Source organism: Panicum hallii, chromosome 8 (genome assembly GCF_002211085.1).
Source record: "Panicum hallii strain FIL2 chromosome 8, PHallii_v3.1, whole genome shotgun sequence".
In the NCBI taxonomy this organism is placed as follows: domain Eukaryota; kingdom Viridiplantae; phylum Streptophyta; class Magnoliopsida; order Poales; family Poaceae; genus Panicum; species Panicum hallii.
In genome coordinates this window covers 15,982,878-16,006,467 of record NC_038049.1, presented here as the reverse complement: position 1 = coordinate 16,006,467, position 23,590 = coordinate 15,982,878, and the positions used below count along the sequence as shown (strand labels likewise).

The 23,590-nt window shown below is 44.5% G+C and overlaps 2 protein-coding genes and 1 long non-coding RNA gene across 9 annotated transcripts; 2 read left to right on the top strand and 1 right to left on the bottom strand.

Moving 5' to 3' along the window:
• Positions 1-775: 775 nt before the first annotated feature.
• Positions 776-3,175, top strand: LOC112903292. 2 transcript variants are annotated; one of them, XR_003230777.1, is made up of 6 exons: positions 776-1,301; positions 1,402-1,447; positions 1,812-1,958; positions 2,129-2,208; positions 2,287-2,394; positions 2,801-3,175. It is a non-coding gene; the product is annotated as an uncharacterized LOC112903292 (long non-coding RNA). The 2 variants fall into 2 exon arrangements; XR_003230776.1 differs by lacking the exons at positions 776-1,301; positions 1,402-1,447; positions 1,812-1,958; positions 2,129-2,208 and having other exon boundaries at positions 2,216-2,394.
• Positions 3,176-10,331: 7,156 nt separating this feature from the next.
• On the top strand, positions 10,332-11,705 carry LOC112903641 (aspartic proteinase nepenthesin-1-like). Its single transcript, XM_025972879.1, has one exon. It carries the CDS (start codon positions 10,332-10,334, stop codon positions 11,703-11,705), a length of 1,374 nt encoding a protein of 457 aa, XP_025828664.1.
• Positions 11,706-18,121: 6,416 nt separating this feature from the next.
• Positions 18,122-23,247, bottom strand: LOC112903333. Of its 6 annotated transcripts, none has more exons than XM_025972572.1 (4): positions 21,406-23,246; positions 20,392-20,474; positions 20,028-20,268; positions 18,122-19,916 (listed from the first exon to the last, which is right to left on the bottom strand). In XM_025972572.1, the coding sequence occupies exon 4, from the start codon at positions 19,881-19,883 to the stop codon at positions 18,327-18,329; it is 1,557 nt and encodes a 518-aa protein (XP_025828357.1). In that variant the 5' UTR covers positions 19,884-19,916; positions 20,028-20,268; positions 20,392-20,474; positions 21,406-23,246; the 3' UTR covers positions 18,122-18,326. The 6 variants fall into 6 exon arrangements, with proteins under 6 accessions (XP_025828357.1, XP_025828360.1, XP_025828355.1 ...); XM_025972575.1 differs by having other exon boundaries at positions 22,332-23,246; XM_025972570.1 differs by lacking the exon at positions 20,028-20,268.
• Between the last annotated feature and the right edge of the window lie 343 nt (positions 23,248-23,590).

The following is a 23,590-nucleotide window of genomic DNA, read 5'->3' as shown; positions in this document are numbered from 1 at the left end:
CATGGGAGCCATTCATGGTACCGCAGTGAACGACGGCTTATTTCTAGCGCGCCACATCGCTCGGTATGCGTTGCTCGCCCGCGGACGCTCCGAGCGAAGCTTTTTTTGTCAAATGTATATAAAGAGCCATAAAACTGCTGTGGTCGCTACACAAGCAACAAATCGGGTTTTTTTAAAGACAGGTTTCTCCTGCTCGCATGGGAGCGATTCATGGTAGACAGTGTACGACGGCTTATTTCTAGCGCGCCACGCCGCTCGGTATGCGCGGCTGCTCACCCGCGGACGCTCCGAGCGAAGCAGCAGCTTGCGTCGCGGCACGCCGGCTGCCTCGCTGGTCAGCCCCTGGATTCGCTCGCCCGGTCAAGCGTGAGAGCGTGGAAGAGGGAAAGGGCGTCGTGGACTCGGCAGAGCCTGGAAGAAGCTGCTGGCCAGTGGACCCTGCGATGCTGTTGCGCCACTGGCAGCTGCTATGGCTTAAAGGACAGGCGTGATGCGCTGGATTTGTGGAAGGGCGACCGCTATTCCCTCCGCGCGCTGGCCCTTCACTTACTCATCCCTGCTGAACGGTGGACCTCCGAATCCTCCGATGAGTATGCCCCACGGTAGGGACAAGGATGGTGCTAGACCATGTATAACTGAGAGAAAAAGATGGGAGAGGACGGTGGATAGGCTCATGGAGCTCTCCGGCCTTAGGCAATCGATCATCATCCTCTGCAGCCCCTCACCGGACTGTTCCATTCCATCCGAGCAGAGCGCACGGTGCGCGGCGCCGCTCCACTGCAGGAGGGGCGTGCGCTCCCTCCTCTCTCTTCTGTGTGGCGACGCACCGCTCCCGTATCCCTCTCCGTGCTGATGCCGAGGCTATCTCATCGAAGCAGTTGAAGGAGGTCGTGCCATCCCGTCGGCGCCTACCGGCCCTCGCTCCAGTCCTGCGACGGTTGCCAAGATAAGTACCTCCCCTCCCTCCAGTGCCTCATCCATCTCGCCTCAACCCCAAACCCTAGCAACAACTTTGATTTGCTCTCTTCTTCCCTCTGGTTCCTCCGCCTTCCCAGACCAGAACGTGGAGATTTGTGAGCTCCTTATCTTTTTTGTGCTTTCGTTCCTCTCTCCTACCCTGTGATGTTTTTGTTTCCAATTTTGTCTTGGCCTAAACTGCAACTTTTTCATTTTTGCCTTGGCCTAATCTGCAACTTTTTGATGTGCCTGACTGTACTGTAGGCAACCTACCCTGGCACTGGCGTCAGGTGACCTGAGAGGGTGAGGGTTAAATCGCAGCAACAGGATTTAAGCCTTTTAAGGTGGGTTCATCTCATCTTTCTTGATCCTGTTTTTTTTTCACGTCCACATGCTGCAGTCCTTTACAGAGCGTGGTTATGATTTATTTCCCTTTGTTTGCAGGTTCAGTTGAGCAGCGGCAGAAAAAGATGATCCCTTACTGAATCAGGTTCTTTTTTTTTTTCCTTCAACGAGTTTGCAGTTTCTGCCTTCATCTTTCAATTTTTTACCCTTGCAGATGCTCAATTCTCTTTATAGGCTTGCTCATACTGCTGCTATGATAGTTTATTGAGATTGTTTTTACTGAATTATAGCTTACCATGAAAATTTCTTTATTGAGATTTGTAAAGTGACAATTTCAGTTTAGAGCTTAGCATGTGGTTTCAGTTTAGCTTCACACATCTGTTATTATGAAGTGACATTAGCCTTAGCTTCACACATCTGTCAAAAGCTTTCCTTCATTTTGTAAACAGAGAATCAACACTTGTCTAACTACTTATCAGCACCTGTCTAACTACTATCTATAACTGCAGATCACTCCAACCAAGGAAACAGAGATTGCTTTAGTACCAATAAAGCAAAGTACAAGGTCCGTCAATGCTCCAGATATCCTTACTCAAACTGCAGTTGCAACGTCAACAGATACACCACATAAGAATGATGATACCATTTTGGCTAAGGTAAACTATAATCGCTTAATCTCCTTCCTTTTATCCACTTATCACACTCCAAAGAGTATTGACATGATGAAATAACAGTACTTAACTTTTTTCAACTAAGGAATTTAACCATATCCAACTATAATCCATCTATGTGATATTTTGTTTCGTCTTCCTACTCTATCCTGCAGTATACTGCTAATCCTAAAGAATCTAAGGATGGAGCTGCTGATTCTGCAACTAAGATAGGAAAGACAATCACAAGGAAAAGGTCTGTATTGCCAACACAGATTTGTTTTTTCATAACATGTCAAATAATAATCTCCTATCTAACATGTAAAATTTTTAGGTCCCGCCCCTCACCTAACAAGAAAACCGCCAGAAAACTGCTGCTTGATCAGGACAATGAAAATGAAGATGATGGCTGTGTGTGTGTCCATGACACTCCCAAGCCTAGGTATGCCCTTGATGCAAACTTCAGATGAAACAAGCCTTGCAAAAAACATTTTTGGTTTAGGTACTCCTACCATGTTTAGATGCCCTCCTGCTTATACAATAGATATCATCCTTGCTATTTACTTCACATATGCTCTTTGGATATCATCCTAGCTATTTTTTTCACATATGATCTTTGCTATTTTCTTTGTGCCTTATACAAATTGTCATTACATCTATTTGAGGTAGCCACTGGTCACATACACATGCTTCTGATCACTAGATTTTTTTTGTCGACATCAGATTCTCATCCAAACATGCCTACCTCATGAAAAATACAATCTTCACAGTAAACACCTTGATTGTTGCCTCATGTTATCTTCAGATATTTTATAACTAACAACTGTTCTCGGTAACTACATTTACAGTTCCAGTGCCGATGCTTAGAAGGAAGAAGCGGATCAGCTCATTTTGTGTTTACACAGTTGCAGCCATGCCTAGACCTATATGTGATGACTTGCTGCTTCATGCCATATGTTCAGCTGTTTTATAACCTGATGCTCTCAGCATCAATTAACTATCTTTTGGATACTCTTATGGCTGCAAACTGTGTTATTTTCTACTTAATATATTAGTACTCCCTTTTATTTGGATCAGTATTCCGAGCTACCTGCTAAAATGTTCGGTAGCTACTAATGCTGATCTTCGAATGTAATATATGGCTTGACAGAACCTATGGGCTGCAGATGCCATTCAGTCAGTGGTAATGCTAACGCTGCTGTTAAGAAATTTGCATGAGACAATTGCTATGAGTTTGCCTATTGTTCAAAGCATTGTTGTACTGGTTCCTCGATAATAAGTGCTTTATTCAATCTGCAAAAGCGGCAAGATGGTGCTAGCAACCTGTTTGAGTGCGGCACACGATGGGTTCGACGGCTTGGAGGCTTGCAGGTGTGGACGAAGCGGCCGGTGACTAGCGGATTGGAAGCAATGGCCGATGGTGGCCGGCAGCATGGAGCCCACTGAATTTCCTGCCGCCGAAAGCATCATGGGGCCCACTCCGCGGAGCTCCGCTCGCTTCCTCCTCCCTGATCTACAGTGCCGCTCACCGCCGATTCATTGAGGGGAGGCACGCAACGGACTTTGCCGAGTCCTCCTCCTTTGCTCGCACCAGATCTTTGGTTAGGCATACATGTGCCGGGACGTCGAACTCCGCCGGGCTCACTCGGGCCGGCACACGCCTGGGATTGCCGCACCCTAGCCCATGCTCGTCGTGCTTCATCGCAGCCTTGCCAGATCTGAGGAGAGAGCTGAGAGGGAGAGAGATATGCATTGAGTGGGAGGCAGCGGTGGTGGCGGCGGCTTGGAGAAGAAAGGGAAGCTAGGGTTGGTGTGGGGGCCGGCATGACGAAGCTGTTTTGGTTGCACTGCTTCAACCCAAAGCTGGACTCATTCTATGTCGCCTATGACGTGAATGTGACCACATGGCCCACATACCTCTTCTAGCCCACCGTGGTCCGGGTGCAGAGACATTCGGGAGCTTCCCTTGGCCCGTGTTATGTTCTAGTGTATATAAAGAGCCATAAAAATCACGAGGATCTCAGCGAGGGCGAGGTGGTGACCTGACGGCTGCTGTGGTCGCCACGGAAGCAACAAGCAACAAATGTATATAAAGAGCCATAAAAATCATGAGGATTTCGGTGAGCGCGAGGTGGTGACCTGGCAGCTGCTGTGGTCGCCACGCAAGCAACAAGCAACAAAGTATATAAAGAGCCATAAAACTGTTGTGGTAGCCATGCAAGCAACAAATGTATATAAAGAGCCATAAAATCAAGAGGATTAGCAATGCAACATGTAGCACAGTGGTAGGTGTGATGCATCCTTTACGGGAGGTTCTGAGTTCAAACTTTCACCTTTGCACCTTTTTCTTTTTTTTCCTGAATTTTCTATTTTCCCATACTTTTTCCTGATATTTCTATTTTTCCCATACATAACATGCTAATTTTTAATTTTATTGATCGTGATGAATTTGCTAAACGTTACAGTGTTGTAGGCCAGATTGTGATGAATTTTACAAAACGTCATTGTGTTTTGGGCTTGAATATCCACCAATGCACATCCATAACGAAAAACAGAAAAACATCATAGATTCAGTAACGTTCGTGACATTCTCTAGAAACATCATGAAAATTTTGTTATAGATTAACAGATTTCTTGTAGTGAAAGATGAATGTTAGGAGGGGCTACAAGACCACACATGGCTGGGAGGCCAACAATGTTAGCAAGATTTATGGTACATGTGCCCCAAAAACCTAAAAGTTAGAAGGTCATGGGGCATCTTGTATATGATAACGGTTATAGAGCCACAACCAGAAATCCATCCAACGCATTTTTTTCTTTTCTCATTGGCACGCGTAGATGTTATTAGCATACATATATATACACATACTCACACCTGCGAATACAAGACGCCTATAGTGATATTATTAGTCCAATGTGCGTGAATATATATATATATATATATATATATATATATATATATGTGAGCGAGCATCTGCGTGATTCGCATAAAAATGCATGTGGAATAATATATATTTTATTGGGAGTGCATGGTTCCACACAAGGGATCAATAGTTGAGTACGACCTCGATGTTTACAATACAGATTTCGTAATAATTTTTCAGGAATGGACGCAGATCACGATGAAATACTAGATAAAAGAGACTGATCTTGACGTGGGCATTGGTTTTTCCAAAAAAAAAAGAACAAGAACATTATTTCGAAGTAATTTCCGGAAAGACAGAGATGAGCTGCTCTCATTGTGGGTTCCAAATGGTCAAAACACAACATTGTAGCGGCAAGAAAAAATTGAACTAAGATTGTCGGATGCACTATGCAATCGTGCCAACGAGGGGCGTTGATTCCAACCTGGATCTATCCAAAATTTCATGTGGAGATTAAATCCGCCTTCCAGGTAATTCCATGCATGCTTCGTCGGCATCATTCATCTGTTGCCTTCGAAAGAACCTAGGTACCCCCAGCCTGTGCCACCTTGTACTAGATGTAGCAGCAGTCTACAGCTGATCCAAACAATAACCTTAATAACCTTAGCACATTTCTGGATTGCAAGAATAGTAGTACTACAATAAGTTGTTGCCAAATTAACTTCCCTTAATTACATGATTCGGTCGATAGATTTTTTCCAATAATGTTTTGATATTATTTTCTATCAGATCGTGCTTTTTTAACACAGATAAAACAACTTACCTTACTATTAATTCTATGTTAAGAAACATAGATAAAATATCTTATCTTACTATTACTAATAGACATTGAAGGTTCCTTGCTAATCCTGAAAAAGACATATTAGAATAGAAAGAATGTAAATCTCTATAAATTCTCACAAAAACTAGAAACATTAGCCATTTGGATCTGAAAAATTACCCACCACTGCATGATAAAAATAGTAAAATAATCCCTTAAATATACATCCAAATTACCCACCACCGTCACTATAAAAGTAGTCTAAATAATCCCCTAAAAATTAGCCCCCCCAATCATTCTCCATATTACCGGTAACACCAAGCATCGTCCAATATTAGTCCACTAATGCTATTATAAAAGCAAGTCTAAAGTAACCTCTAAAATATATATCTATATTACCCACATTAAGGAAATAACATAAAATAACTATGTCTACAATACTCAATTATTCTACTTTAAAAATAATCCAAAGTAACCCATAATTTTGAATATAGATTACCCACATCTGCCTTCATTAAAATAACCTAAAGTAGCACGTAAATCTTCAATGGATCATTTAAAATCTACATGGGAATTAACCACATATGTCAGATCCGGGCCCATAGAACTGTGCACATGGCGTACATCTTATAAGATAAGGGGTGGGACATGGCCCACGCTCTACACCAATTGTAACTACTCTAGAAGAACTACTCGAGCAGTAGTAGAACTAGTCGGAATAGAATAAAACTACCTGAGCAGTAAGCGTTAGGACTCCTAAGCTTGTATCTAGCTAGGATTTCCATATAACTCTATCCTCCCAGACTATATAAGGGCGGGCAGGGACCCTCCTCGAACAGGACCATGAGGGACAACTCGTGCCTCATGGAGGATCACCCAAGATCACCTCGATCAACACCTAAAGCAATACAAACCACACAGGACGTAGGGTATTACGCTCTCGGCAGCCTGAACTTGTCTAAATTTTGTGTTGCTTGCACCTTCGAGTTCCTGATCTCGGCGACACCCTACCTACAAACTCACTACCTCGGGGGTATCCCTCGGTGCGCGTGGCGGTAAAACACTGACAGCTGCCCGCGCCAGGTAGGGGTGATCAACGAAGATCCACTGGCGAGCTTGAAGGACCTCGTCATCAAAATCAATCTACTTGGCGCAATGTGATTATCAAAATTGAACTGCATCCCAACGCGGTCTTGTGTCGAGTCCAAGGCAATTTGGATATTTGTACAATGCGATGCGTTCAAGTCACAATCCAGAGTAGAGAAGTATTCATCTGCTATTGGCCCAAGATCCAGCGGGTCCTACAGAATTCTATGTTGTTTCTGCACAAGGCCGATTACTCGAGTTCGAGTCCAAAAAGGAAATTGTGAAGCGGCGGCTACAATCAGGAGTCAAGCCTATTTCTCGATCTCCACAAAAGAAGCGAAGCTATGACTACTTCCACAAATCAGCAACGCCAACCGGCCAACGACTACTCCGACTACTTGTCTCGACAAGAAAACTAGTCCGGAGTGGGTTTCACACAGTCAACAACTAGTCGGAATCGACTCTGACTAGTCGGCTTCATCAACAAACCATCGTGGCTCCATCGACGACCGCCCTACAACAGGGGCGGTCGGCGTACACCCTATTAGTGCGCTCCAAGAGCGTTCTCTTTTTTTGCAGCGCCGATTGCTCTAGTTTTCTCTTAACAGTTGCTAAAATACCAGGGTAGCAAATCCTTTAATCCGTGAAACCTTGACTCTTCTGTACGCCTATGTTCCTACACGTGCATGCGGTCATACTCCCCGCGTTATAGTCTACGGCTATCAGGGATCAAGTGCCTAAACGTAATAGGCTACCTACCTAGGGAAATTTTGTGACCCAGCAAGAGCAAAACGTGAATTTTACACGTATTTTACAATGCTGGGATTTGCTCCCAACGCGATATCATGTATATCAGTTACAACATACTTTTATGTTTACCTTGCAGGGGACCTGACATAGATCATGCCGCTGGGCGAGTCGGATTCAACTCCGACTAGTTGGCTTCATCAACAATCGCCAACGACTACTTCGAGAACGCTCGGGTACACGTTGCCAACTACGACGACTACTTGGCAAAACTTCAGCTTGCGTCGCCTACTACATCAACTACTCAGAGCAACTCCTGCTCTTGCTATCGGCACACTGATCGCTTGACTGTAATTAGTCGGATTTGATTCTGACTAGTTTGGTTCATCAACAACCGTCGGCGACTACTCGACTTCATGAAGAATGCTCGGGGACATGCTGGCGACTACTTCGACTACTCGTCTCGCCTACAAAACTAGTCGGAATTGACTATGCTTGGTGATACGCTGGCGACTACTTCGACTACTCGTCTCACCTATAAAACTAGTTGGAATCGACTCTACTCGACGACGTGCTGGTGACTACTTGGACTACTGTTCTAGCCTACAAAACAAGTCGGAATCGACTCCGACTAGTCGGCTTCATCAACAGTTCAAGATCCAGTGGCAACTTGGCCAATGCCTAGGCTCGGGGGATGGTGCCACCGACTACTAGGTGTGCCTCGTGCGACTCATCTAGCTCCCAGGCTCCGGGGCTGGATGCGATAGGGCACTCAGCATGTTTTCAGCGGATTGTTTAAGGTCTCACCCTTTGAGGCTGGATGCTGCAAAACTACTCGGAAGATCCCGATTTAAGAGGCTTTTCAGGACTTATTTTAGGAAGATAATTGTTTAACCATTATTTCAGGGATTTTATTCCGAAATAAGGGGTTTTTCAAAATTTAACCCAGAGGTCTTATCAAGCCATTGAATCAGGGAACAAAGTTTGATTTGAGCCGTAATTTAGGGTGTTTTTTGGAAAAATTATTTGTTAACAATTTTTTTAGAGAATTTATTCTGAAAAAGTGGTTTTTGAATTTCTGAACCAATTTGCCTATCTTAACCATCAAATTCTTACCGTCATATATTGCATGCCACGATTCTTTGGATCCTTTATTCCAATCTTGAGGATTCGGATTCAAGACTCGGAGACTGCGGGACACGTGGCATTAGCGACTTATTTTTCAAATCTTTGGAAGATAAGAATAGAAGATTCAAGGCTCATTTGACCCTCAGCCTAATTCTTCTAGTCAACCTAAGGTTTGGAGACTATTCCATATGGAGTGTGAGTTCAATCGCACCCCATATAAAAGAAGACTGGACAACTACTCGAGGCATGAGCACCTCACAGTCTCGATGCAGTCAAGAAAGTACTTGGAAGACACCTTCATGATGGAGTTCGGTTGAACTCGAAGATGCCTTTAGAAGTACTCGGAAGTCTACGTTACTCTACTATGAAGAGCTCGGGGGCTTGTCAAACCCGGGCCCACAGGACTGTGCACATGGCGTATATCTTACAGGATAAGGGGTGGGATATGGCCCACGCTCTACACTAGTTGTAACTACTCGTGCTGTAATAGAACTACTCGAGCAGTAGTAGAACTAGTCGGAATAGAAGAAAACTACCTGAAAAGTACTCGGGTAGAACTCCTAAACTCGTATCTGTTTAAGATTTCCATATAACCCTGTGCCCCTAGGCTATATAAGGGCGGGCAAGACCCTCCTCGAACAGGACTATAAGGGACAACTCGTGCCTCATAGAGGATCACCCAAGATCACCCCGACCAACACCTAAGACAATACAAGTCGCACAAGACGTAGGGTATCACGCTCTCGGCGGACCGAACCTATCTAAACTTTATGTTCCTTGTATATTTGAATTCCTGATCTCGACGACATCCTACCTACAAACTCACCACCTTGGAGGTATCCCTCAATGGGTGTGGCGATAAAACACCGACAACATATAAGTCAGACTATGGGCATAACGTAATTGCTATCTAAAGCCTATGAGGCTATGACAACCGAATAAAAATAAATATATCCACCTTAATATAGCTATATTTAGGTTTTTTTCAAGTTAAACCTTTTAACTTTCATGATGGATAATAAAAAATTTATAAAGATTGACAACATAAAAATAATATTAGTTGATTCATGATGAAAACAAAAAATCATAGTATGTAATATTTTGTATTTAAAATTAATTCAAAAAATATTTTTGGAGATATTATTAGTTAAAGATGGAAATGTTTGACTTTGACCAAGTCTAAAAGTTGCTATATTTTGAGACAGAGATAGTATCTATATTATTGTGTTACCATATTTAATAAATGAGAGAGAGAGTAAGATAAATAATTTTGATTCTAGAATTACTAAAAGTGAGCTGTGTGGGAGCACGAGTTGATGGACTAATACATATAACACAAGTGTTATGGATCACATTCTGTGTTAGATATGTCTAAAGATTGGTAAAAATTGGTCTCAGAGATAAATAATGTTCCGAAAGATGGGTAAATAGTAGAACACGGTTTCGTCCATAGTAAGAGCCAATCTATCTTAAGAAATTGACAATAAGCGGAGTTATTTTAAAGAGAAACGTATAAGTGTTTCCCCTTCCTATTTTATAGTTTCTGATAATATATGCACATTTTGATCTGAACTTTCATAAGCACTGTACACTGTTGGCTTAGGCCATATACGTACATGCTAACACAGCAAGGTTTATTTTATGTAGGGATAGCAATCAGGCGGAATGTTCTATTTCCCCATGTCGCCAACTATATATACTCTCCAACCGGCACTTGTAAACGCATCAAGCAAAATGGCTGCTAAGATAGCTCTCCTCGCACTTATGGTCTCCTTCCTCCTTGCCGCTTCTCCGGCCGCCCATGGCCACGTCGAACGCCGCAGCTTTCGCGCCACCATGATCCGCCGCACCGAGACCGCCGCCATCAACTTCACGCAGGCCGCTCGTCAGTCTCACCACCGGCTGTCAATGCTTGCCTCCCGGCTCAACACGGCCTCGAGCCACGTGACTGGACAGACACCGCTGCGGATGGACGGTGACGGCGGCGCCTATGACATGGAGTTCTCCATCGGCACGCCGCGGCAGAGCCTAACGGCCCTCGCCGACACCGGCAGTGACCTCATCTGGACCAAGTGCGGCGCCTGCGCGTCGTGCGCGCCGCAGGGCTCCCCTTCCTACTACCCGGACAGGTCGTCGACTTTCTCCAAGCTCCCGTGCTCCGATCGTCTCTGCGGCGCCCTCAAGTCCGAGAAGCTCGCGACGTGCCCTGCCAGCGGCGCGGAGTGCGACTACACGTACTCCTACGGCCTGGAGGCCAGCGACACCTTCACCCAGGGCTACCTCGCCAGCGAGACCATCACGCTCGGCGGCGCCGCCATGCCGGGCGTGGGCTTCGGGTGCACCAACGTGTCGGAGGGCGAGTACGGCAGGAGCTCATCCGGCCTCGTCGGGCTCGGCCGCGGGCCGCTGTCCCTCGTCTCCCAGCTGGAAGCCGGCGCTTTCTCGTACTGCCTCACCAGCGACACCTCCAAGGCCAGCCCTCTCCTCTTCGGCTCGGCGGCCAGCTTGTTGGGCAACGGCGTCCAGTCCACGGGGCTCCTCACGTCCACGTCCAGCACCTTCTACACCGTGAACCTCGAGCGCATCTCCATCGGCTCGTCGACGACCCCCGGAACCAACGACGGCGTCGTGTTCGACTCCGGCACGACGCTGACGTTCCTCTCGGAGCCGGCCTACTCGCAGGCGAAGGCGGAGGTGCTGTCGCAGACGAACCTTGCCCGGGCGGCGGACAGGGACGGGTTCGAGGCGTGCTTCGACCAATACAGCGGCGGCGACCCCGCGGCGGCCGTGCCGGCGATGGTGCTCCACTTCGACGGCGGCGCCGACATGGCCCTGCAGGTGCGCAACTACTTTGTGGACGTGGGCGACGGCGTGGCGTGCTGGGTCGTGCAGAGGTCGCCCAGCCTGTCCATCATCGGTAACATCATGCAGATGGACTTCCACGTCCGGTACGACGTCGACAACTCGGTGCTGTCGTTCCAGCCGGCGGACTGCGAGAGCCTCCAAGGGAATGCGGCCTCAGCCTCGGCTCCTCTCGTAGCGAAATTCCAGGGCATTGTCCTGCTGGCAGCGTTGCATTTAATTTTCTGTATGCTGTGTTCCAGTTAGTAGAGTAGTGGCAGGGGCAAAGTACTGGAAACATATTTATCATATTCTGAAATTACTTACCAGTTACCACGCAAACAATAATTGATTTGAGAAAAGCACAAATATACATAGCATAAACTCTCAACTTTATTGATCTGATTATGTACAGGTGGACTCTAAGGGGTTTAGGGACTCTAAAAACAGCTAATAGCGAGCTAAATGAGGCTATAACGGGCTATAACGGCTAAATTATACACGAGTTCAAATATTTATACCGTGCCTCAAACAGCTATAGTGGGAGATTTAGAACCTTATGTATAACTTAGAAACAACTCCCCTCATTCCATATAAATAAAGGGAAAAGCCCAGTTTACACCCTCAAAGTATTATAAAAATCTAATTTTCAGCCTTCAACTACGAAATCGGATAACAGAGTTAATCCAAATGTTAAAACTAGATAAATTTGACCCTTTCAGTGGTTTTAAAGGTGCTTGTTCGTTTTATAAAAATTAAAAATATTCAAGTAAAAAATTCATTGTATTTGTCGGTTATTCGGCTCCATTTTGTCGGTTCTATTTTTGTGTCTTCCTAATATTTGTTTGCTTTTAGTTACACCTATTATTTTTGAATAATTTGGTACTAGTTTCATATTTTTCTAATTTAAAATGAATTAGTTTTGATATTTTGGATCTAACCAGAATCTTTTATTTTTTCAAAGAAAAATGCAAAACCACCTTTGAAACCATCCAAAGAGCTAAGCTTGTCCGCTTTTGATAATTTGATGGTCCCTATTATCCGGTTTATAATTGAATTTTGAAAATCAGATTTTTATTATATTTTAAAGGTGTAAACATGATTTTTTATATACCCGGATGGGGGTGGGTGTTGTCTCACAAACTCTCCTCGGGTGCAAAGTGAGGATGTGGTGTCCCCGGACCTGGCGGGCTCGCTCATCAGCATAGATATGCGCTGGGAAAAAAATTGGCTGGAACACCGATCCAGAGCCATACCGATGGAGCCCCTCGCAATCCATACCTGCAGGCCCACAACCTGACGGCAAGCGGCGGGCACGCGATGGGCTCGGGCGCTCGGCTCGCGTGCAGCGACTCGGCTCACAGGACGCATGGGCAGCTTTACCTGAATAAAGTCACGTAGGGTCTCTAGTTTGTTCTTGTATCGTGTAGGGTCTCTTTGTTTCGCCTCTTTCTTTCCTGCCACCACCGCGGCCCCCTGCTACCGCCGCCGCCGCCGTCCCCTGCTACTGCTGCCACCGCCGCCGGGAGCCATGGAGTACACGAAGGAAGAGCTCGCGCGCCTCCAGGTCGGTACCACAAGCCAGAGCAGCAAATAAAACTTTCTTTTACACGTAATGTAATTACCATCAATCTGTATTCTAATTATTATCGATCTGATTCATCATATATATACTAGATGACGCAGAATAATGAGTCCATGATTATGGAACCAGTGGCTGATCCGCACACATCATCGTTGTCCGTCGGTGCAAACACCCAAGTTGATGATGATATGGTAATAAATTAAATTGTATTATCATAATGTTTGTTTTTTTATTCTAAACAAAATTTCACAATAGGTTGTTGATAAAGATGGACCACCTGTGATTGTTCCTAAAGTCGGAATGTCTTTTGCGTCGGAGAATGATGCGTATGAGATGTACAACACATATGCCGGTATGATTGGATTCAGCATCAGAAAGAGCATCATAAAGCGTCGAGCAGATAAAACTATATATAGCAGAGTTATAGTCTATAGCAGCTAAGGACATGCAGAAACAGGATCATCATATGCCACTACAAGGATAGGTTGCAAAGCTCTTATTAAGTTCAGTGTCAGCAGGGAGGGAGTTTGGACAGTACAAAAGATTGAACTTGATCACAATCATGTTTTAGCCACACCAAAAAAGAAACACATGTTAAGGTCGCAGTGACATGTTATAGATGCAGACAGACAACTCATTGCTCAAATACGGGAAGCCGGAATGAGGCCAATGCAAGTCTATGAGTTCATGAAGCAGTTTTATGGTGGGGCTGACAAAGTTCCCTTCTTACGGATGGATTGCAACAATGAGATTGGTCGTGAGCGGAATAAGTACCTAGAATCCAATGATGCACAAACATTGTTGGAATACCTGAAGAACAAGCAGATAGAGGATCCTGCATTTTTTTATACCATGAAAATTGATAAGCAAGATAGAAGGATAGCTAATTTCTTTTGGGCCGGGGTCAGTCTATCATGGATTACGCATGCTTTGGTGATGCAGTGTCGTTTGACACCACATTTCAGACAAATAAGTTTGAGATGCCTTTTGCTCCACTCCTTGGAACCAACCACCACAAGCAAACAATAATTTTTGGAGCTGCATTGTTGTTTAATGAAACTATTGAATCATTTTTTTGGTTGTTTCAAACCTTTTTGACAGCAATGTCAGGTAAGCATCCGAGTACAATTTTCACTGACCAAGATGCAGCCATGGCAGGAGCAATTGCTTATGTATTTCCTAATACAAGTCATCGACTTTGCTTGTGGCACATTTATCTTAATGCTGCTAAATATCTTGGTCATGTAATTCATAAGGATCCTGATTTTCTATATGCTTTTAAAAGATGTGTCTATGAAGATAGATCGGAGGAGTATTTTATAAAGAAGTGGAATGAATTGTTGACTAAATATGACCTGAAAGAGAACTCATGGTTGCTAAATCTATATGACTTGAGAAGAAAGTGGGCTGCTGTTTATCGTACCTCTTTTACAGCTGATATGATCACAACTCAAAGGAGTGAAGGTATGAATAATGTCTTTAAGAAAAGATTTTGTAGAAAACTTGGTATTTCTGAACTCCTTGTCGAATGTGACAAGGTTTCCGCTTCTCTACGTGAAAATGAGTTGGATGAAGATTTTCAATCACTTATAAAGATCCTAGTTAATTATGTCTCCAATTTACCTTTGTTGAAGACTGCTACTGAATCATACACTAGGAGGATGTATGCAGAGTTCGAGGCAGAATTTAGAAAACAACATGAGTATTCATATAAGTTGTTATAGACTGAGGGGTCAATATCGACATTCATTGTTACACATATGTATTCAGATTATGGAGCAACATTTGTATTCAACATTGCAGATATGACCATTACATGCTCTTGCAGAATGTTTGAATCCATAGGTATGTACACTAATTTTAAAATAGAGTTTTGGTTGTCATATATATCGCTAACCACTATCTTCTGTATATTATAGGTATATTGTGCAAGCATACCTTCAAAGTATTCAATAAGAATGATATTTTCATTTTACCATCTCAATATATACTAAATAGATGGACAAAATATGCAAAAAGAGGGTATTATGTTGAGAAGAAAGGAAGGGAGAATTTAAACTTGAAAGCACGTGCTGCACGTATCTCTCGAATAGCAACATCTATTGCATTGAAATGTTCAGCATTAGAGCCACTTCTTAATGATTTGGAGAGGTCATTAGAAAAGTGGGAAGTGGAGGCTGATCGTTCACTAAACAAAATGCGAGAAAATGAAGCTCCTGTAATGATCTCAAATGATCACGTTACAGATACAGAAAACAGTACAATTTTATTTAGAGTTCCTCATATTATAAAAGGCCCCAAAAGTAAATGAGCAAAGAATGTTGTGGAAAAGAAGACAAGAAAGAAAAAGAAAAGTTGTGAAGAGAAAGGTACTAATTTATTGCTGCATGTACTGAATTGTTTATTACCAACTCATGTTTTTTAATTGTTGCAAATATATTTCAGATATCGTAGGAGAAGAAGTGAGGAACACTGGAGACAATATTGGTGACAATGTTATGGTACCAAACACTTCTAGCAATATCTTGATCAACTTTCCGACCACCGCGCCTAATTTGATGCAAGGAGGATATACAAGTCTATTGCTTGGTCTTGATCAAAATGCTTCAGCTGCACGGAAATTACACTTTAATACAGGAGCAAATGATACAATATTTGAGGAATAGGCCATCTTAGTTTTTGTCCTTTAGTGGCTGCATGCCTCATATTCCAGTTAGTTACACCAGCGTACTTGCTTAAGTTGCTTTCATTCTGTTTCGTCTTACTTACAGAAGAGCTGTATCAGAAAACTGAACTCCTTTACGTGTGCTTATTTCTGGTTCCGATGGTAGACAATAGACATGTCACTTAAATTTCCTTATTACTCGAAAAATATTGAAACATTTATTCTTCCATATTGACATATTTGTGTTACAATCTATTTACAAACACACAGACGCAACACGATTTATTTGCTCAGCTACTCTTCCTAAAAAATGCATACACCTCTGATTCCACCATACATATTGCAACACTTTGTTCAAGATGTAAGCACGCTCTGGTACTGTTCAAGATGCTATACTCACTCGGTAATACTTCGTTTGGGGTAACAAACATATTACGTCACGGCCTGCACGACACATGACTAGCTAGCAGGCTACTAGCGCCAGAAGGGGGCAGTCGACACATACATAAATGATAGATCGTGCGGCAGCAGCACGACACAAGAACAAACTAGAGACCCTACGTGACTTTATTCAGGTAAAGCTGTCCATACGTCCTGTGAGCCGAGTCGCTGCACGCGAGCCGAGCGCCCGAGCCCATCGCGTGCCCGCCGCTTGCCGTCAGGTTGTAGGCCTGCAGGTATGGATTGTAAGGGGCTCCATCGGTGTTCCAGCCAATTTTTTTCCATGCGCAGACACTGGCAAGGTGGCGCTCGCTGAGTGTCAGGTGAAACAGGCCTCTGTCATATAGCTTAGTCCCAAGTTAGTTAGGCAGGGTAGGTCGGTGAGCTGCGGCGGTATAGTTGGGTAGGCTGATGCCGGGCTCTAGCTGGGTGCCACCAAAGTTGGCGATGGCTAAATAGTTTTGTTTTTAATAAAATTGTTACTCGTTAGCCTGGATTTGAATTAGATTCAAATTCATCCTTCACCCAAAAATTCTAAATAAAGACCACATGCAATATATGTGACATGACCTAGCTATCTCGGGAATTTTTTGTTTACTAAAATTTAAATTAAGGCGGTGGTTTTAGCATGTTTGACTTAGGTTTGCATGAAAGTAAACATGTCACAAAAAATGTTTTTCAAATTTGGTATTTTTTTGTAAGTTGATATTCACAAAAGATGTGGTATGTTATAGTATTTTCTTCCAAATGTTTAAGAAGTTCCAAAGTAAACAGATCAAAACTAACTCCAACAATTGAACCTCCAAAGCTAATTAACCGAATGTGACTTCAATGAACCTTGCTAGCTTTGATATGCTCCCCTTCCGTTGAATTGCAATTCTATCAAACATGGATGTGTTATATGGAAGATTCAATTTTCACTATTCTAAAATAGTTTACAAACATTTTCGAATTTCACTAGAGATGGCGAAGGAAAGGGATATCTCCCTCCATAAAATTCCATTGCCAAACTCAACTTAATTAACAATATATATGTAGAAAAAATTTAGAGGAAAATAAAGATTTTAAGATGCCGTTCACATAAGGATCTTCATTTCAAAATAGCATTTTACATGTACTTCCTTATGTGAACCACTATTTGAAAAATGTTGTCCACAAGGTTTAAAGAAAATTTTATTATCCTATTGCCTAAAAACTGCAGAAGGAGGCGGTTGTGGGTTCAAAGTCTTAACAACCACATGCATCGCATGACTTGTGGCTTAGCGTGGGGTAGTTCGGCGGGATTAGCTAGAAAGCTCTTTTACACACCATGTTCTATATACCAAGGCGGTTCATTATGTGGAACCCTTGTGGTAACCATGTTCTATATGCCTTGAGTCACGCGGAGTGTTAAAAGCCTGTAGAAACTTGTTACCACCTTCTTATAGGAATAGGTCTGTTAGACTGCTACATCATCCAAACGAAGTTTCCTGGTTTCTATTCTAGCTTTCAACTGCTACTTATGGTTCTGTTGTTCTATTTAGGTTGTGCTGTTCTTCCCTTTTTGATTAAATTACAAGACCGTTGAGACAATTTTCTGTTCATTCTGTTTGTCAACACTGTCAATCCCCACACCCCACCAAACAAAGCAAACTTTTTTGAGGTTCTGTTTTGTTTTGGGCTCTACTCTAACTAAAAGCAGCATTCCATTTAGCAGAACAAGTAGGGACTCCTTACTCCGTCAAAAATACTCCCAGCAGACCTTCTGCTGTTGTTGCAAATTATATTAGAAGGACAGGATGAACTCAACTGTACCCGTAGACATGCCCCATTGGCTGTCATCTGACATAATGTGGATGCGTGGTTTTAAACTTTTGATAATAAAGCTAGCTCGAACTACTAACTGGAATCGCCATAATCGGATCTGCAGAATTTGACCAAAACCAATATAAATTATGAGTGAAGAGTCTGCGGACAGGTATGGAGTTAGCGAAAGTTATCCATTCCAACATATGAACTTTGCTTAGAACATTCTGCTACTCGATATCATTGAATTCTTCAGACTGTAATCAAAACAAAAGGTACATTAAGTTGATATATGTTTTTTTTCTTAACTGAGTTTTGCTAGTAATTACACATAGCACCGGTGGTCGTCCATGAAATCGAAGAGATTGTGGTCTGGTTGAGCAATAGACTCTTTGGTCAGTCATCCAGGTCGCTAGCCAGCTGTCAAGGTTGCGCGCACAAGGGCAAGCGTGAGGAGGAGAGACACCACCCTCTGTGCTACCATCCCCGATTCCACCACTTCCGTCGTTCCCCTTTCTCCTTTCAATGCCATAAAACCATTCCTCTTGTTCTTCCAGTCTTGAAGCGTGACAGGTCTCGATGTTCCCGTCATCTCTTTGCTTGGTTCCTCCACACAGAGGTGTACACTGCCATGTGCAGACTTCCAGGAGATCTGATAGATTGCTGACTCAGCATTGTGGTGAAGGTAGTCTACCGCCTTTGGCAGCAAGAGCTTGTCAAGTTCGTTCGGATGGACATTAACATGTAGTAACTGTTGCTTCCCTCCATCTATTGCTTCTATTGCCGAGCTCTCAGCTTCTGGAGCAAACTTGATGTCTTCCGAAGGGTGATGCGGCTTGAAGAGAACTCCCAGCTTCAGAGGTGAGACATCCCCTTGGGAAGATGAAGTGCTGTAACATGTCATCATCTTTGACGCCTGCAATTTGCCATACTCAGATGGTAGGATGTTACGCTGCAGAAACACTCCAATGACTTGTTCTGGAAATATGCTGGATAGTCTCAGTGAACTCGTACTGCTGCTGCGGCTACAAGCTGCAGCCATGTCTTGGAGCTCATATTGTTTGCAGCACAATGGATCTGGACGGAACCATCGAGTCAAAGTGTCATGATGTTTCCAGTGTTCCATGTTGCCAGGTTCATCATACATAGGCAACCAGTTGAAGTCCTGTGTAGGAAGCTGAGTGAGCTCTCCGATGACCACCTCGGTGATGGAGTTAAAGTGAGGCATGAGCAGCTGCAAACACTTGACTGTAATCCCAATGACGTCCGTACTCTCGGAAAGACGCAGCATAAGTCCCAGCCGAAAATTCTTCTTGGGTGCCTCACCATCTTCATGGATGAATGCTAGCATTGCCTCCAGCCCACGCTCCTCAAAACTCATTGGTCGTATGCTGAAACAATTGCGCATGCTTCCCTGGTGCTGCTGTAACATTTGGTACTGGACATACTTGCCTGCAAAGAGATGCTGGACAAGGGGGTCAAAGAACATGTATCGTCGCGGTGTTCCACTTAACTCTACGAATCTCAGGAATTCGTCAGCACCATGTGCAAGCCTCTCGAATCTCTGAACGGCAGCCTTGCTTATGGGTTCACCCTCGTTTTTGTGACCAACGACGGAGGAAATGAATGATTTGGTCGTGTGTGCTACACGCCTGGGATATGACTGTCTGAGCTTCTCTCTGGTCTCTTTATCTTCAAGAGATCGCTGCTTGCATCTGCGAAGAGAGTCATCGCACTCTAAAGCAACACGCTTCAGCTTTTTTCTCCAGCGGAGAAGTGCCACGTCGGTGATCTGCCACTTCTCCGACGTTTCGATTGTGGCATCAAGTTTGATGCATGCCATCTCCAACCTCTCCAAGCTGCTATTATCCCCTTCATCTGACCGATCCTTGTTGTGGTCGATGATACCGGAGAATATCCGGCCGACTACCTCACCAACAATGGCACAACTGGCTATCTCAGCCGCCATTGTGATCTATCTATTTGCAAAGAGAACTTCCCCCTGCTCAAGAAAAAAAAAAGTAGCATTAGAGTGGCGCCGGAGCTGCAGGGATGGCAGAACTGGCCATCTCAGCCATTGAGATCACAGTAGCATAGGAGATCTCATCCTAACCTTTTGTTTCGTATTCACCTAATGTAAAGAACAGAGCAAGCTGAAGAACAGAGAAATTGGGACCATGACAAGAACACAGCAAGCTGAAAGGTGTACATCAGAATGTGCTTTCCTACTGATTTAGTATGGGAGCCATAGTCAAAGGTTGAAAGTTGAAACCATCTTCATACTCAAACAAGTACTTCATATTATCCGAAGTACAGCAGCTAAGCATACTACCCAGCAATTAAAAGGTGAAAACCTGGCTTCAAGAACATGAATAACAAAGGATAAATAAATGGTCCCGTCATACTAATGCTTACATGCATAGAAATAAATAAATAAATGTTATTAGGACAAAAATATGATCCAGAAATACACTTACCTTTCTTCCACAGAATAGCTACTCAAAGTTTTCAACGGTTGCTCTTGAAACTCTTAGCCTTCAGCTCTTGAACTTTGTTCCTTCTACTCGTGACAAGCATCGACACAAAGATGCAAGAAACAAACAAATCAAGCACAACTAGGAATAGTACACCAAACAAAAGAAAGCACTAAAAGAGCACACTAAAAAGAAAGGCTCATTACTACAATCGCGAGAGCGCAAGAAACGTTGAAAGTGGAACTACGGTTAAAAAGGAACATCTATCGGAAGGTTTATATTATAGCAGAAAAGAAAACTATATGCTTGATTTATTTTAATTAGAAAACACATGTAAAGGATATTTAAATTAAATACACAAGAATATATTTAACTCATTTTAATTCATACTTTGTAAAAATAAGGTAGAACTTAATCACATTTTATTTATTAAGTTTCTGTATGAATTATTCCAATTAATTATTTAACTAGCAAATAAAATAGGTGAGAGCATTCTAAGCGTAAACTTTATGATTCGTGCTTGAGCTAAACAAGTTATATTAAAAGATACGTTTATGTTGATATTAATCAATTTAATCACTAATTATGAAAACTGAGTTCTAACTCTAATTTGCTTTTAATTAGAGAAGCTAGTCTAATTAGTTATTAATAAAATTAATTCTAAATTTAATTACAATTACGAACTAGGTACAACAGCACTATTAAGCAATCAATCACGCTAAAATAAAACCAAACAACGAGAACGGATTAAAACAGAGCTAAAATGGTGAATCTATAAGCTAAACAAGGTCACAAGAACCTAAACACGATTAACTGAAGACTCTTGAGGGTTAGTCTTGCAAGATTTGCGAGACACAGCTAGAACTGAGCGTAAAAAGGCTTAAACCTAGGATTAGATATGGAAAAGTCGATGCTTGGACTAGACTGAGACGATCCAACCTATCTTGGGGGCTTTGTGCAAAAGGCCCTAGACTAACAGAATATGCAAAAGATTACAAGATTCGTGAGAGGTTTTACTGTAAAAAGGTCATGGCTTTCTGTCCATGGCCGCCGGAGCTCTGGTGCTTCAAATTGACGGCCGCTCCTTGCTTGAAGGACTCCAGCGAGTGGGGTAAAAGAACCAGAAAGCTAAGGGGAACTCGTAGAGGCTTTCATCGGTCGTGGAGACACCCTGTGCTCGCCGGAATTCGGCGGCGGCTCCGCGCGAGGATTCCGTTTGAGGGGCTCACCGGCGGCTGAGTCCACGGGAACGGCCGGAATTCCGGCCGGATGCGTATCCGACGGCGGCGTTGCTGCAGGCCCTCGCGGACGAGCCAAATCAGCCACAGCGCGTCGACGAGGGAAGGCGGAGGGGGATGCCCGTGATGGAGTAGTCCACCTAACTGCCTAAGACGACACCAACGAAGTAGGAACACGCGTTGAAGAGCCGGGATGAAGTAGCCATGCTCGTCGTCGCCAGAGTGCAGGTCATTGCAGCGGGGTAGCGGAGGCGTCACCGGTGCATGTTGCCGGGGCGAAGGGGCCTCACCAAGTGGAGGTTGAAAAGGAGCGCAGATGCTGTCGAGGAGTAGCGCATCCGGCAAACCAAGGATGTAGTTGAAGGCTTGTAGCTGTTGACGGAGTCTAACAGGCCAGCTTCTGAACCCAAGGTGGCCGGCCTGTTGTTGCACTGATGGTGGGGCGACGAATACAGGAAGAATATACCCATGGCTTGCAAGAGGTTGGGGAAGACTCGCTGCCAAGGTAGACCGACCAGCCCCATTCCCCTGCTCGAAAAGAGAAGGGCAAGCCAGAATGCCAGATCCGCTGATTTCTGGGTCCGATTTTGCCTCCACGGTACGAATCGACCGAATCTCCAACCAGGAATGGCAGATTCGTGAAGTGGAGAACGAGAAATGAATCGGAGCAAGAACGAGAGCTGATGGGGGTAAAAACAAGCTCACCTCGCCGGAGCCGAAAACGATGACCACGTAAACGACAGCGATGGGGGAACTCCTTGTTCCGCCGGGCACCCGTCCGAGCAGTTTATTTGAACTAAACTCAAAACTACTACCTACCTACTACTATACTGCAGATCACGGGGAAGGTGGTCGGAGGGGCTGCTCTGTCTCTCCGCTTGCTTCGCAGGGGTCACGAAGGAAGAGGAGTAAATTTCCCCAGCGCCACGGATATCTTGATTGTTTCTTTTAGTGCCATAAAAATTTTCGGATTGCTCTCAGTGCCACGAAAGTTCTAACTTTAGCCCTCGGTGCCATTTCCGTCCATGAAACGTTAAAAGGGTGTTAAGTAGCAACGGAAAAGACCAAATTACCCCCAACCTCCGCTACCTTCCGCGTGGGCCCCACATGTCTGCTCCTCCTTCAACCTCCAGCCGCACGGTTCTCCTTCGCACCGGCGGGTCGGCCGGCAAACTCGCCGCCGGCGAGGTCTCCGGCGACGAGAGCGGCACGAAAAGCTTCACCACAACCCCGCGCATCGATTCCCCTAACTCGCTGCTCGGATTGGGGCTCGGGCGATGGCTCGCGGCGGCACAGGCGGCGGCGCCAAGGAGGAGCTCGCCGGCCGGCTAGACGGCAGCGAACTGGTGGCACACATCTAGCCTAAAGGCTTCACCGGACCTATGGGACTCCTATGCGCGCGCTATCTAGGGCTAGGATGGCCGGAGCGAAGCTAGCCACGCGCGGCGGCCATGGCGGACGGCGGTCAGCTAGGGCAGCCGCGTTCCGACTAGCGGTGGCGGACGGCGAGGGCGACTAGCGGAGCTTTCTGGGATGGTGGCGAAGTGGTGTGCAGCGTGGAGGATGGCCGGAGGGGCTTGCTCTTCGGTGGACAGGGGCGGCGACGGTAAGCTCTCCCGTGCGGCTGGAGGTTGAAGGAGGAGCAGACATGCGGGGCCCACGCGGAAGGGAGAGGAGGTTGGGGTAATTTGGTCTTTTCCTTTGCTACTTAACACCCCTTTAACACTTCATGGACGGAAATGGCACCGAGGGTAAAAGTTAGAACTTTTGTGGCACTGAGGGTAATCCGAAAATTTTTATGGCAGTAACGGAAGCAATCAAACTACCTGTGACACCGACGGAATTTACTTAAAAAAAACAAATGGATCCACGAGTCAAAAAGTGCACAGGGGTCGAAATTAATTGTTGGTCCGTGGCGGACCGAGTCAGACCTGAAACAGATTAGGCTCGGCCTATTAGAATTT

Coding starts and splice junctions, on each gene's coding strand:
- LOC112903333 (XM_025972576.1), bottom strand. CDS start 19,883: ATGGCGGCTGAGATAGCCAGTTGTGCCATTGTTGGTGAGGTAGTCGGC.
- LOC112903641 (XM_025972879.1), top strand. CDS start 10,332: ATGGCTGCTAAGATAGCTCTCCTCGCACTTATGGTCTCCTTCCTCCTT.